Below are 15,309 nucleotides of genomic sequence, written 5' to 3'. Positions count from 1 at the left end.
TTACTTTTATATCACAAGTTGCTTGTTACCCTTTCTCAAAAGTATCACATTCCTTCCTCTTGTACCTTGGTGGCCAGTGAATTAAAACTTGGATATCCCTCAAGAAATCTAATTTACAGTGAGTTTGGGACTTGCTAGTTTCTTCAGAGCAAATGAGTTTATAGGAGTCATGCTAGAGAGACGTCCATACTACATGTTTGACATTAGGCAGGTCTGATTTTGAGTCATATCTGAAATTCATTAGGGATAAATGATGTCTTGCTCTGTAGAGAATCTCAACAGGGCATGATATTAATTTATAACTGGGAGGGTTGATTTCAGGATTCTCATAGAATATCCAGAATAGGAAAAGAATTGACTCATGCCTAAGTGATATTTTAAAAAAACCCTCATCGTGCACACTGGTGCCACCCTCAGGGCTAAAGAAACCAGTCAGAGGCGCGTTAAGAGAAGTTAGAGTGGAGTGTGTAAGCATGTTCTTGCCAGGGAGAAGGGTTCTCCAACTGATGGCCCCCAGGAAAATGGGGGAGGAGGAAGTATTGATAACTTGGGAATTTCCTGAAGCCCACTAATAAGATGTTGTCTTAGCATCCTTGATGTTTGGTGCTAGAAAAGTCTTGTTTATAAGGACTCTGTTTCTCAGCTTTGTTCCTGTATGAAACAGAAGGTCTGGGCTTTTTGCTTAATGTTGGGGTTTGCTTTGCTTTTCGCAGATTGCAGTTGAGAGTTTCCTTTAGAAAGTTACTAAAGAGCCCTCTTTACTTTCTTATTTCTCTTTTCTGTGGTCTCTTACAGTGGAGCTTACTTTAGTACAGTATTCTGCCTTTCTATTTTGGTGTTATTTTCATCCTTTTACCTTTCTGTGATTATTTTATATTAGTCTTTTGGTACTCTTTTATACCCTCCCGATTACTTTTGTACTTATTTTGGCCATGAAATATATATATTGGTCAATGTATTGGTCCCTATCTTACTACTTCATGTTATTTCCTTTGATTATCTTCCCTTGTCTTCCAGTTTTTTCCTTTGTCAAATGCTGTAAACCTCACAGTCTGCCTTCTGTGGCCTGTTTCCCAAGTCACATGTATAGGCTGAATGTTTCTGTTGTCTGTTCTCTTACTTATGTATATAATTAGCCATTTCTATAATTAGCTCCAGTGTGACTGCCATTGGGATCAACTTGAGAATTCTAGATTTTGATTTCTTTCACATCCTCCCTTGAGATGAAAACAGAAGGTATATATTGCATTTCTGTGTAAGCATACTTTATACTGGGTGGTCTCCTGAAGCATTCTGCCCCCACACAGTCAGAGCTTCCCACTGCCTACACTGCAGGCACCTCTCCACTTGTAGTCCCACCTACCCACTTGGTTCTAGTTTGAAGAAAAGGAACAAAGACAGACATATGCCTCAGTTGAAAGCACCACATGTTAAAAATATGCTTTTTTAAAAAAGGTGGTGTTTATCTTTCTGTTAACTTCCACTATGAATTTAACAGCTGTATTAGACACAGTTAACTGTGTTTGCTTCTTCATAGAGAGCAATCAATTTTAAATCAATGTGATCATGCTGTCTTTATAGTCATTTAGATTAAAATTCCATCAAAATGTGATAGCTGACAGCTATCAAAAAGGTAACTTCATATATTAATTTATATAGATTTGGACAGCTGTGAGGATAAATAGTTCTAGTTTGCTTTTTAAATAGTTAGATCTTGGAAACTTCTAAACTTTAATGGACATAGCTACATTTTTTTATGCTCAGTCTCTGCATATAGATATACAGAATAGATAGATGTGGTCTAGCACTATGCCTGTCATGCACATACAGTTTGTAGAAAAGGCACTGAAATGTTTTGATTGCCTTTGTAAATGGCAGAAGAGTTGTCTAACCATGGGGGAAAAAACCACTGTAATATCTCTGCCTCTTCAGATTCACAGGAGTCTTCAGAAGCAAACACAGTCAAAGAAAGAGTACATCCCAACGGTATTGATGGAGATGAGAGTGAAGAAGATCCACCTGAACATAAGCCAAGCAAACTCAAAAGGAGGCAAGTTCCATGTTACCTCTTTGTGAGCTTACTGGGAGGACTGGAACCTAGCATGTAATACATCTGACAGTAGCTATCAATGGATGATAGCTTTTAACTAATAATATATAAGTAGATATGGTCTCTCTGGAGGAAGTCCTGATTTTTTTTCCCCAAAAGTCTTAGTATATATTACACAGAATTTTATTGCTAAAATAGACCTCCAATATCCAGTCCAATGCTTTCATTCTACAAATAGAAATACTAAGACAAGACAAAAATAAGCACGTTGCTCAGAGTTACATAGCAACAATGCCAGCTCTCAGGCTAAAGACCAACTCTTCTGGAGGCAGTGATGTACATAATCAAACACGTAGAGAATAGTGGAAGGTAGGATATATGGTCAAATGTTAATGCTGTGAAATACAAGGAAAGGATGGACATTACAGAACTTGGGTATTAGCTGAAAGCATTTTACTTCTCTGACAGGAAATGAAGTGCTCTACATAACACCTTCATGCTCCATACAGCTTTTAGAGAAACAATAATCAAGTTTTGGAGGCACAGTAACTCAGTACTTAGAAGTATGTCCATAACTGTGTTCCTTCTGCGTGGTAGACATTGCTTGTTAACTCCTCCATTAGTTCCCAGAGGCAGTGACTATGTGTATGCTTCCTGGGACCTAGTGGGTACAGTGACCTTAACTTAATTTGTAAGAATTATTTCTCACCATTTTTCTTCACTTGGTCCTATTGCCCAGGGTGTAGGGAGCACTGGAACGCATCCCTAATAGATGGATGATCCTGGGTTATCTAGGATGATCCTACACTTTTACTGGTGTTTTTCCAAAGGAGGATGGAGAGATCTATATTTGTATATGTTCAGAAATAGAGATAACTACTTGACATGGTTTAACAATTGAGTGCTTAGTGCTATGTTCCAAACACTGGTAGGTACTTTCTCTCATTTGGAAAATCCTGATTAAAGTACTCTTCTGTCTTCCTAGATTTGTAAGCTGCAGTTGATGGTTGTGGTGGGGAAATTTGCATAGATTGACTACGTGTATCTTTTTATATTTGCCTGAGCTGGTGGGCTCTGCAAGTAATGACTTACTACTATTTACCTTTTGTTTATTTGTTTAGTCATGAACTGGACATTGATGAAAACCCAGATTCAGACTTTGATGACAGTGGTTCCGTTCTAGGATTCAAGCATGGCTCTGGACAAAAGTAATTATACATAAATGCTTTGTCTTCAGAAATCTTAACCTCTTCAGTTATCTCAAAGCTCTCTGATATCCAAAGAGCTAATAACGATTATGTATGGGATAGGATTTGCAATGGTATAATTAAAACACTCTTGTTGGTAGAAATTTTAGAGATATCACTGTACATTTGATGTCTTCACATGTATAACTCAGTTGTGCTTCATCACAGTCCACTATTGTTCCAATTTCATAGTTGAAGCACTGCAGCTTACAGAGGTTTTGACTTGGTGAAGATCACATAATTTCCCAGAAAAGGGATGCAAGCCATCTCCTGAGACTTCTAAACATTTTTCTCGTTACACTTAGCACTTCCTGTGTCTACCTCTGTGTAGATCTGAAGTGTATTGCAAACATGCCATGAAAAGTTCAAAGCTGCAGTGGTCTTTTTTCTTTTTATTATGAAAGTAATTAAACCTAAAACAAGTAAAAAGAGAGAAAATCTTTCCTTCAAATTATTCTCCATAGATATGCAATGTTTGGCATTTATCTTCCTAATTTACTTTTATAATTATGTACATGCCCACACTCACACTTGTTACTCCCTTTTTATAAAACACAAAAATGGAATCATACCATACATATTCTGTGGCTTGCTTTCTTATATATGTTGCATATTTTGTCTTCAACACTGTACCATGAACGCCCTGCCATATCAGCACACACACATATATCTGATCCTTGTGTATTTAATTGATAATCCTGTATGTACATCTGGGTTGTTCCTAAGATCTAAGCATGTGTCCTTGTAGACCCCCCAGGTTATTGCATGTACCGATAGTTCATTCCTTCTTAATGCTTAATAGCATGGATGTACCATAGTTGTTCAACCATTTGTTTGTTAAAGGACACTTGGATTGTCTGTGGCATTTCACTATTAACAGATAAAGCTGCTCTGAATATTTCTGTCCAGAAAATAAAATTTTTCTCTGGGATTAAATGCCCAAGCATTAAATATCAGAAAACTGAAATGGTTCCTGTATCTGACAAAGACTGAATTGAGTAGTTAAGGCACACTTAAGACCTGCCATGGATGTCAGCTTGCACCAGTGATTTAAACCAAGATTAAGGTCTTTGATGTTTCTGAAAATTGAGACTTATTTTGTTAGTTGTGAAAATTTAATGGATACCTACACATTATGAAATCAGCAGTAAAAGGGCGTAAATCTCAAGGTTGACTTACAAATTGAATCCAAATTAGCTCAGAAATACATGCTCATAAAAGGCAAATAATGAATCTATGGCATCTTACTACACTGATGGACAGTGACTGCATTTGGGGTATGGGTGGGGACTTGATAATATGGGTAAATGTAGTAGCCACATTGATTTTTTCATGTGAAACCTTCATAAGAGTGTATATCAATAATAACTTAATAAAAAATTAAAATTAAAAAACATGCTTATAAAAATGATCTATGAATATTTTTTTTAATTATTTATTTTATCTTTGTCTTGATACTTCAAGACAGTTGTAGTTTGTATAATCATTTAAGGCTAAGGCTCATAAAGATAAGTAATATAAGACATTTTCCTGGTATTGCCATGTTTAAATTCCTGGCAGAATTTATTTCTAACCACATGTAATTTTTATTGAGAAATTACTGAGTTAGCTCTTCCTAGTATTGACTCATAGGGATTTATTCTGTTACCTGGGATTCACCTTAGCTCTACTCCTATTTAGGGTACCCGACTCTACTTTAAAAAGAAGGACAAGATAAAGACTTTTTATAAAGAAGTTCCTAATATAGCTAAAAGATAACAACTGACATTTCAAACCAAACCATTCAGGAATTTATACGTGCTAAATTCTATACTAAATTTTGTATTACACTGTTAAGTCTCCAATCTATAGGAGAGGCAGTTAAAAGAGGTTTGATGTAGTCAAAAGAAGGCTTCATAGCAAATATGTATTTTAGGACTAGAAAAATTCAAATGAGTAGATGAGCAGACATTCTCAATTATTTTGATAACAGGTGTTTGCCTCTTTGGTAAGCTTGGATTATTTTAGGTTAAGAATTTAATGACCACTTTTAAGATAAACATATTCAGCTAAGTGTTAAAGAGCTTTGGTAAAACCTGGGTGAGAAAAAATTTATTTCCTATTCTTTCTTAATTACATTTTACTACGTAATTTCTGCTTTCTGCTCTATATAAAAGACATGTTGCTATTCCCAACTTTGTTGTTTCACATTTACCTGAGAATTAACACATAAGCTATAGCTTAAACTCCTTTGCATTTTGAATTTTATTTCATAATTTGCAAAATTAAGAAAAGTGAAAATGGTGGCTGCTAACAGAAAAATAGTGAAAATTGTTAATCTTTTTTTATGTAAGGAAACAAACTCAGAACTTAAGGTCTGAGTCACCTTCTTTTGGTTTGGTAACAGATACGGTGGAATTTCAAATTTCAGTCATCGGCGGGTAAGGTATCTACAGAAGAATGTGAAGTACAAGTCAAAGTTCTTGGACATGAGAAGACAGATAAATATGAAAAACAAACACATCTTCTTTACTGAAGAGTCAGAAAAAACATTTCTCAAGAAAAGCAAAACTTTGAGTAAGGTATATATAAGTATTTACAATAGAAACTCATTTGTGAGCTTGACTCCTTAAAATTGTTTTCCGGTGGGAAACCTGTTTCTACCAGATATACTTAAAATTTTGTAAATGGTACCTAAGATTGGTTTATAACTTACTTTCTAAAGGCATATATTGTGGGAACTAAATTTGAAAAAAGTTTGGGAGCAGTATGAAAGGGGGATGTTTTAAAAGCTACAAAGTAGAAGTATCTGGGAAGGTAAATAGGTAAAATTGCCTTGCATAGTATCTGGGAAGGTAAATAGGTAACATTGCCTTGCATAGTAGTAACAGGCTGGTTATCTCTCATCTATTCCAGGCTAAGTAGGATCCTGGAAGTCTAATTTCTGTTACCGCATCTGTTGTAAGCCTTAATTTTTGAGGTTATCTAGAGGTGATCAGTCAAACTTTGCTATACAAGTTCATCCTAATACTCTTGTGCTAATTGAGTGATTCACATTGTTAATTGGAATATTCCTATCCACTCTTGTGGAATATTCCTATCCCCTCTTGTGGACCTTGCTGTACCTGCTCTCCAAGAACCTGGAACACAAAAGTAGTCAGAGTTCCTTCTGCTTGGCCTAATGAGTGATCCTTCTCCATTACATAAGAAAACATCTGCTAGTGAACAGGACCTTTGTGTCAGTCCCATCTTCAGCAGCTCTTCAGGCAATGGAACAAAATTTCCGGCCTCTGTGATGACTGTTTTACCCTTAGGGAACTAGCCTTCCTAACTTTAGCATTTTTCCAAAACATGTTACAAATTTATAACTGCTTCTATTTTTATTATATTTCGGATTGGTTGGTTGCTGGTGATATTTTAATATTTTAGTGGTACTGGTTATATCTGGAACAATTTCCCAATCAGTCTTATGGGACTTTTTGTAATGTGTTGGATGAGATAGGCCCCATACATTCATCTATAGTTGAAGAGCAGAAATATAACTGCTAAGTATTGAAGAAAAAATGTCACTGTTGTGTCCTTAGAGATCTGATGCTCTGTAGGCACAATCTCCTAAAAGGAAGGTTCTGGGTTATTGACCATGTCCATCTTTTGTTCTCATTTCCTAACTCTTAGGATGGTGATGAAGATTGTTATAAAGACCATTCTTGTTCAGAAAATTGCAAGAGGCATATATTACCTGGCCTGGAGCCTTGTTAACATTTGAAGCAGAAACCTAGTTTTTAGGAATCATTTTACTGACTCTACTGCTTCATTAAAAGGCAGCTCACATTCTTTCCAAGCTAGCACTGCTCTTATTCTTACAGATAATTGGCACAAATCTTTTTAGAGTTTATCTTTGATGCTGAGTACCCTTTAATGTAGATTGTAGCCTGGGCCATTACAGAAAGCTCCATAAAATTTGAAAAATTAAGGTCATGATATGTCTAGATATTATAGTTAGCTCATAATTACCTACTCATGTTAGCTTGTATGATACAGTGAATTTATCAGAGTAATCTGATTAGATCAGTAATCTGATCACTAATGATCATGACACAGCATATCAGTCAAGTCATGAATAGTAAAGCTAAAGCAGGTGGTAATATTCTGTGTAATTTGGAATTAATTCACACTTGTGACAACTGAAATTTCAGGTGGAAAAATTCCTAAAGTGGGTAAATGAACCAGTGGATGAGGAAGCATCACAGGAGTCAGTTTCTCATGACAATGTGCAAGACACTTGCACAAGTACTGATTCCGAGGAACAGGAAATGTCTGTTATAAAAGACAACAATCCCCTGGGGACAAGCACTCCAGAACCTGAGAAGGATCATGTCACATCTTCAACTGGTGAACTCGAAACAGGAAAAAACGGAAGGGCCAGCACAGTAGCAGCCATTACAGATAAGGAAGATTGTGTTACTCAGGTTACACCAGACTCTCTTCACATAGAAACTGCAGGTAAGACTGACTGTGCTTCAGTCTGCTAATGGATTTAGATATTAGATAAATATATGTTTTTTTTATGTTTTCCACTAGTGTCCATGAATGCTTTTGAGAGAAGGCATATTAAATGTAAATGTGCTAATGGCTGTGCTTTGGCACACAGAGCACACTACACTCTTGACTAAGAGAGTAAATAAAATAGAAGGGAAAGCATGTGGGAAAACTGTGTTTGCAGACCTCCTCCTGTGCGATTAAGATTGGTCTGCACTGCTCAACTGTTCCCATGGGCTCACTGGGGCCAATCCCTTTTATTCCTTTTGAAATTTGGTATTGCCCTGGCTTTCTTTTCTTTTTTCCTCTTTTTGCTTTTTGTCATGGATGTTAATAGAGATAGTTTGTTTTTGGGTGGTATGTTGACAAATATTTATAGTAGTTGGCTGTAATGAATGGAGAACAGAGCCACACTTTTACTTTATGCCTTTCTGTACACTTTGAATTTACTTTACACCAAATGTTCTTTCATAATTTAAAAAATAATTGTGTACAGTAGAACACTGAGAATTTTATAAGGTAGAAATTTTCATGTGACAGAGTATTCAGTTTTATTGATGAATTATTTCACACTCACCCTAATGAAGCAATTATATTTGTTGTGATGGTTTCTTTCCTAATTTAGTAGTGAAGAAAATGCCTTATTTGGACCTTAGTATTTTCTCTGTGAACCTTAGTGTGTGTAAACCTGTGATCTTTGTGTCACTTAGTTCTTTGCCTTTCTCAGTAGCATACGTAAGGTAGGTTAAGTTTTTTTTATTGTCATTATACAACTGATATTCATGTAATATTTGCAGACTTATGAAATGCTTTCATGTGCCTTTATTCTCACTTAATGTGTGAAGCAGCTCAGGGAGATAGGTGGAATTATCCCCATTCTCTAAGTGTGGAAAGTAAAGCTGAGAGAAACTAAGAAATTTGAGCTCACACAGCTGGAAGGTGGCACAGCGTGGAGTGCCAAGTTGTCTGATTCCTCCATCCCATTTTCCTGCCCTACCCTACCTGCCTAATCACTACTAGTCACAGTGCTGGTAGTTCTCACCTGAGGTTATGCCACCTTCCCAGGAGCATTTGGAAGATGTCAGTTGTCAGAATGATCTGGGAAATACTAACTAGCATATACTACTTTGAATCACTTAATGTTAAGTCATGTACAGGGTGGTCTTGTACAGTAAGGAATTGTTTACTCAGAATGTCAGTGTCCCCCTCTCCTAAGAAACACATGTTGCACTTTGCTTTTGATGACACCTTTTGCTATTTGCAATAACCATATGAAGACAGTCCTATCCTTGGGGACCATTTAAATATAAGGAGTGTTTTATTTGTCAACATTACTTCTTATCATTAAACTTAGCTGTGACCATACTCTCATATTTCTAAGTTGCTTCTTTAATCTCAGAATTAAAACTAAATAACCAAACTAGTAAAAATTGTTTATCTAAGAAAAAGCCAGTTTCTGAGTGAATGAGGCCCTTTTCTACTCAGTGGAGCTAATGACACCTGTTTGCATTTCACGGAGGTTGTGGGACTTGTAGATCATAGCTGAGTTCGGAGGATTAATGAGCTGAGACTTAGAGCTTAATCAATCCTTGGGAGATACTATTTTAAAGAAGGGAAGGGAAACATTTGGATCTCTGTAAATCACCAACTAAAGCAATGTCTTATCTAGCAGACATAATAACTTTTATACTTTTGATAATACCTCTACCTATCTCCTAACAATCCTCTGAAGTTGGTGAAATACTGCTCATTCATTCCTCTTGAGGTATTAAAAAAGTGGATCTTAGAGAACCTGGGTTACTTTTCAGAGCTCAGGGGGCCAATACCTGCAAACTAGAGGCTATGATCTGAACTCTGCGTTGTGTCCGTTGTGCCTTCTGCTTCTCCTGGTATGAGTTCACATACTTGTTCTCAAGTGCAAGCCCAGATTGTTAAGTATTTGATGTCACTACACTTTTAAATAAATTCACCTGTGATTTCCTCTGTTTCATAGTGAGCATCTGCATTCTCTATATTCTTTTTATTATAGCTGAAATTAAAAAGAAGAAGAAGAAGAAAAACAAGAACAGAAAGGTAATTGGTCTGCCTCCTGAAATTGCTGCTGTTCCTGAGCTGGCAAAATACTGGGCCCAGAGATACAGGCTCTTCTCCCGTTTTGATGATGGGATTAAATTAGACAGAGGTAAAGTATTTATGTAATTTTTTAACTTTATTTTGAAATAATTTCAAACTTACATGTAAGCTGCAAGAATAATAGAAAATTTGCCTATCTCCTTTACCCACATTCAACTATTTTTAACATTTTGCCACATTTGCTTTATCATTCTGTGTGTGTGTATTTCTCTGAACCAGTAGCCCCCTACCCCTTAATACTTTTGTGTGTATTTTCTAAGAAATAGAATTGTGTGTATTTTTATGTCACAAGGCAAAATTACAAATTTAATATTATTACAATATAATTCATAGTCCATAGTTTATTATCCTAGTCATGTCCTCTAAACCTTTTCTTTTTCCAGTATAGAATAACATACTGCATTTAGTTTTCATGTTTCCTTATTTTCCTTTCATCTGGAGTAGTGCTTACCCTTTTTTGTCAGTTATGACTTAGATATTTTCTAGAGAACAATGGCCAGTTACTTTCTACAGTCTCTCTATTTGGATTTATATTTGTTGTTAAAACATCAGACTCAGGTTTAATCTGTATTTGTAGCATCTTAAGATAGCAAAAGGAATTGATAGATAATTGAACAGAACATCTGATGAAGAAATAACATAGTGCAGAAATATGTAACTTAATGAGTTAATGCTGGAAACTTGGGATTCTTTCTCTTGTTTTCCTACTGTGACCTTAAACAGCTTACTTGATTCAATTCTGTGAATGGATGGTTTCATATTGGAGTACCTAAATATTGGTCCTTAAAAATTGAAAATGAGGACATGTTGCTCTGGAATAGAAGTTCAGGAGTTCTGTGAACCTCTTATAATTACTTACAAAATGTTGTATATTGAGGAAACTACACAGGAGTTTGTTAGGAGAAGTAAGACTTTTGACCCAAGAAAAAAGCCTTTGATCCTATAAAAGCAGTTTATTTTTTTATTCTCCCAACAATGAGGACCCATTTAAAGTGATGGTGAAGAAAGGGAATAGGAAAATTGGTACACCATTTTGTTCAGAGAAATAGTTTTCTGAAAAGTTAATTTCTTCTGTTGGGAAAGAAGGAAGGCAATGTCCTCTTTCCTCTGGACCTCATTTCTGAAAATGGTGAGGATTCTGCTATTCCTACAGCTCTGCAGCCTTTTGCTATCAGCTCTTTGCTTTTTCTCACCCTTTGGATGTCTTAATTTTTCCAAAATGTACAGTACACATCTGGTTTATTGCTTCCTCATTAGGTATGAAATAATTGGGAAACTCAGTGGAGTTGGCCAATTAGAAGAGTGAACTTTTCATTTTCTATAGTAGTCAATAGTTAATACCTCAAACTGAAAATTCAGAATTGCATGCAGTTATTGGAGGTATATTGCAAAAGAATCAGGCAAGAATTGAGGTGGTTGTTTCTGTGGAAATTGAGAATGGAAGTGGTATTTCTCCTTTTTATAACAAGCTTTGTAGAACTCTTCTCTAAAACTAGGTAATTTCTAATTTTTTGAAAGAAAAAAATTTTTTTTAAGGGTGTTACATATAAGTAATGTTTGCTCTGTTTATGCTTGGCTTGGCTTCTTGAAATTGAACCTCTTAACTGAAATCCTCTTCCTTCACAGAGGGCTGGTTTTCAGTTACACCTGAGAAGATTGCTGAGCACATTGCTGGCCGGGTCAGTCAGTCCTTCAAGTGTGACATTGTAGTAGATGCATTTTGTGGAGTTGGAGGAAATACCATTCAGTTTGCCTTAACAGGAAAGAGAGGTAATCAGCCATCGGTGGAAGGAAAGTAATTTACTTCAATATGTTCAGTAAACATTGCATTTAACAGGAAAGAGAGGTAATCAGCCATCAGTTGAAGAAAAATAATTTACTTCAGTATATTCAGTAAACATTGCATTATCCTTCAGCCTATCTTTGCTGAAATTTAATATATAATTAATAATTTAATGCCAAATATTTAAAATAAAAATACCATATATTACACATATACTTTGCATCACCTGCTGGTATAAGTGTTTGATATACATTAATTTATTTAGTGATCTTGTTCGGTGCATCTTTTATTATCTGTATTTCACAGATAAACTAGGAAATAAAGAGATGAAGTAACTTGCCCACAATTACACAGACACAGCTTGATGGAGCCAAGGTTATAACATTATATAAAACTAAAAAGACTAAAATGGAAGACTGTTCTTTAGAAGAAGAGAAGAATGGGCACGGAGTCCCAGTTTTGCCACACATCACCTTGATGACTTTGGACATCCTTTAACCTTAATTTAAAGGAGACATTAAACTGAGATAACCTCCCATACCTTTTAGCTTTAACATTCTAAGACACTAGAAAAAAGACTTAAATATTAGGTCATCTCATGGTTGACTTTGCAATCACACAAAAGAAAAGATCTATACCACGCATCTCCTCAGAACTGTGTCACGTAGGTAGTTCTTGTGCTGTCTGCAGAGAAAAAAACAAGGCTGCATGAAACTCAGTAGTCTGCTCACATGGGCATCACCGAGTCATGAAGCCAGGGCTTTTATTCGGTTTTTGTTTTTGTTTTTTTCTAAGTCTGATATTCCTGTTCTTTCTAAATTCTCTTTAGGGGATAGTGTGACAGGGTATTTAGAGACATCAATTGTCAAGTCATACTCTGAAGATGCTTTTTTCCACCAGTGCCTTTATATTATACATACAGTTTCCATTTCAGTAAATTTCAATTGATTCTTATTAGTTCATATAAAGTTCTTGATGTTAACTAGGAAAGAGTATGATTCTGGAAAGCTTAATATAAAAGCTAGAAGATGATGAAGTGAAACTTAACATTGACTTTAAGAGTAATGATGATAAACTGGCCTTATTCAGTATCTCATATGCTCCAGGACATGACATTTGCTAATGTTATATGGCCCCCCAACAGCCTGGAGATGAAAGCTATTTTCATGTTTACTTGAAATAATAACTATTTTATTGTTTTCTCTGAATTCATTATTTACTCAAAAGGTTCTCTGCCTTTGCAAGTTTAGCCATTCCTGTGAGCTTAAAAAAAATCAATGTTCATTGCATGAAAATGATTTTCCTCAAAAGTTGTAACATTTGTCTTCGTTTTGGCATTGTATCATAACAAGACAAAATATCTGCCCTCTGATGAAGCAACAGATCTGAAACAGATATATCCTATATCTGCACTGACAAGGGTGGTAGCCATAGACATATGTGGCTGTTGAGCATTTGAAATGTGGCAGTGTGACAGAGCATCTAAATTCTGAATATTATTTAATTTTCATCAATTTAAAGGTAATAGCAACTTGTGGCTAATGGCTACTATTACTGGACAATGCAGTTCTATACAGTATCATCCAACATTTGTCAGTATTTCATCTGTGTCATAGAGTGTTGCCATTCTGTTAGGCCTCAAAACAAAGTCAGTCTATAAAAGAAGTACAGATGGAAACAGGAGGATTAACAAAATACATTTGATGCTGAAGGTCACTTTTCCTATTGAGTGTCGGTATTGTCAGAATATCTTTCCACTGTGTCTATACAGAGCAGCTAAAAAGGACATACTCATGTTTTCTCATATAAATATGAGTTTATTTAGAACAGAAGAAATGGCGTTGTAAATGCATGGCTTTACAAATGTAATTGGTGCTTGTATTCATTGTTCAAGTGATTTATTTAGTGCACTGTTGAAAATTTTGAAACTGGCATTTTTTGGGAAACAGCTATGTTTCCATGAAAATCATGGCATATGCATCAGGATTCCACTTAGCCCTTCCAAATATAAAATATTGCCACTAACACACTGGTGCACATACAGGTGCATTGAGTTATTTACTGCAAGACATGAATGAGCTAAAATTAACATGTTTGCATTGCTAATTATGAAATTGAAATAAATTAAATGAAAGCCCATTTGGAGAAATATAACATTGTTCCTTCTACCTAAAAGGTCTCATTAAACATTATCAACAGATGTTTTTACATTTCTTCATCATAAATTGGCTATGTAGGTTTGTCAAAATGTGTTTTAATTTACTTTTCTGAAGAAGTTCAAATTTGTCATCCTTTGAAGTTTTCTCATTTTAAGGAAATTGGTCTTCTCTGAAATCTTAGCACGACAGGCTTTACATGCTGTCAGTGATCTTTCCAAGTGTTTGTCACTCAGGCTTTAAAGTCCACAGAGTGTAGTGCTTAGCACAGATTTGTCTTTCAGGAGATCATGGCAACTTTCACTGCTTGCTTTGGTAAAGCTGGCTGAATGAGACAACTCTGAAAGCCAGTTCCTTCCATCACCATTCCTTGGTACAACACAAGTGAATCTAATTTTGATTTAAAATTTTTAATTAAATTGTATCTGGTACATGTGGCCATATCTCCCTTAGTCTTTAAAGAAAGCTCCTACACAGAAATTAAAGAAGATATCAATAAATGGAAATACATCCCATGCTCATGAATAGGAAGAATTAATATTGTCAAAATGGCCATCCAGCCTAAAGCAGTCTACAGATTCAATGCAATTCCTATCAAAATACCAACAACATTCTTCAACCTACTAGAGCAAATAGTTCTAAAATTCATATGGAGCCACAAAAGACCCAATCCTGAGAAGGAAGAATAAAGCTGGGGGGATTACGCTCTCCAACTTCAAGCTCTACTACAAAGCCACAGTAATCAAGACAATTTGGTACTGGCACAAGAACAGACCCATAGACCAATGGAACAGACTAGAGAGCCCAGATAAAAACCCAAGCATATATGGTCAATTAATATACGATAAAGGAGCCATGGACATACAGTAAGGAAATGGCAGCCTCTTCAAGAACTGGTGTTGGCAAAACTGGACAGCTGCTTGCAAGAGAATGACACTGGATTGCTGTCTAACCCCATACACAAAAGTAAACTTGAAATGGATCAAAGACCTGAATGTAAGTCATGAAACCATAAAACTCTTAGAAGACAACACAGGCAAAAATCTGAATATAAACATGAGCAACTTTTTCCTGAATGCATCTCAGGAAAGGGAAACAAAAGCAAAAATGAACACATGGGAGGGACTACATCAAGCTAAAAAGCTTCTGTACAGCAAAGGACACCATCAGCAGAACAAAAAGGCATCCTACAGTATGGGAGAATATATTTGTAAATGACATATCCAACAAGGGGTTAACATCCAAAATAAATAAAGAACTCACACACCTCAACACCCAAAAAGCAAATAACACAATTAAAAAATGGGTGGAGGATATGAACAGACAATTCTCCAAAGAAGAAATTCAGATGGCCAACAGGCACATGAAAAGATGCTCCACATTGCCAGTTATCAGGGAAATGCACATTAAAACCACAATGAG

General features: G+C 35.8%; 1 protein-coding gene across 1 annotated transcript in view; it reads left to right on the top strand.

Moving 5' to 3' along the window:
* TGS1 (trimethylguanosine synthase 1) overlaps positions 1-15,309 on the top strand; it is a 49,758-nt gene that overhangs the window by 10,943 nt on the left and 23,506 nt on the right. Inside the window, exons 6-11 of the mRNA XM_073229537.1 lie at positions 1,933-2,050; positions 3,172-3,258; positions 5,684-5,858; positions 7,473-7,779; positions 9,845-9,997; positions 11,575-11,718. Coding sequence (XP_073085638.1) covers positions 1,933-2,050; positions 3,172-3,258; positions 5,684-5,858; positions 7,473-7,779; positions 9,845-9,997; positions 11,575-11,718 — 984 coding nt within the window. The remainder of the gene's footprint in view (positions 1-1,932; positions 2,051-3,171; positions 3,259-5,683; positions 5,859-7,472; positions 7,780-9,844; positions 9,998-11,574; positions 11,719-15,309) is intronic.

This window comes from Manis javanica, chromosome 2 (assembly GCF_040802235.1).
Source record: "Manis javanica isolate MJ-LG chromosome 2, MJ_LKY, whole genome shotgun sequence".
In the NCBI taxonomy this organism is placed as follows: domain Eukaryota; kingdom Metazoa; phylum Chordata; class Mammalia; order Pholidota; family Manidae; genus Manis; species Manis javanica.
The sequence above is the reverse complement of the archived record's forward strand: the minus strand, read 5'-3'. Positions and strand labels throughout refer to the sequence as shown.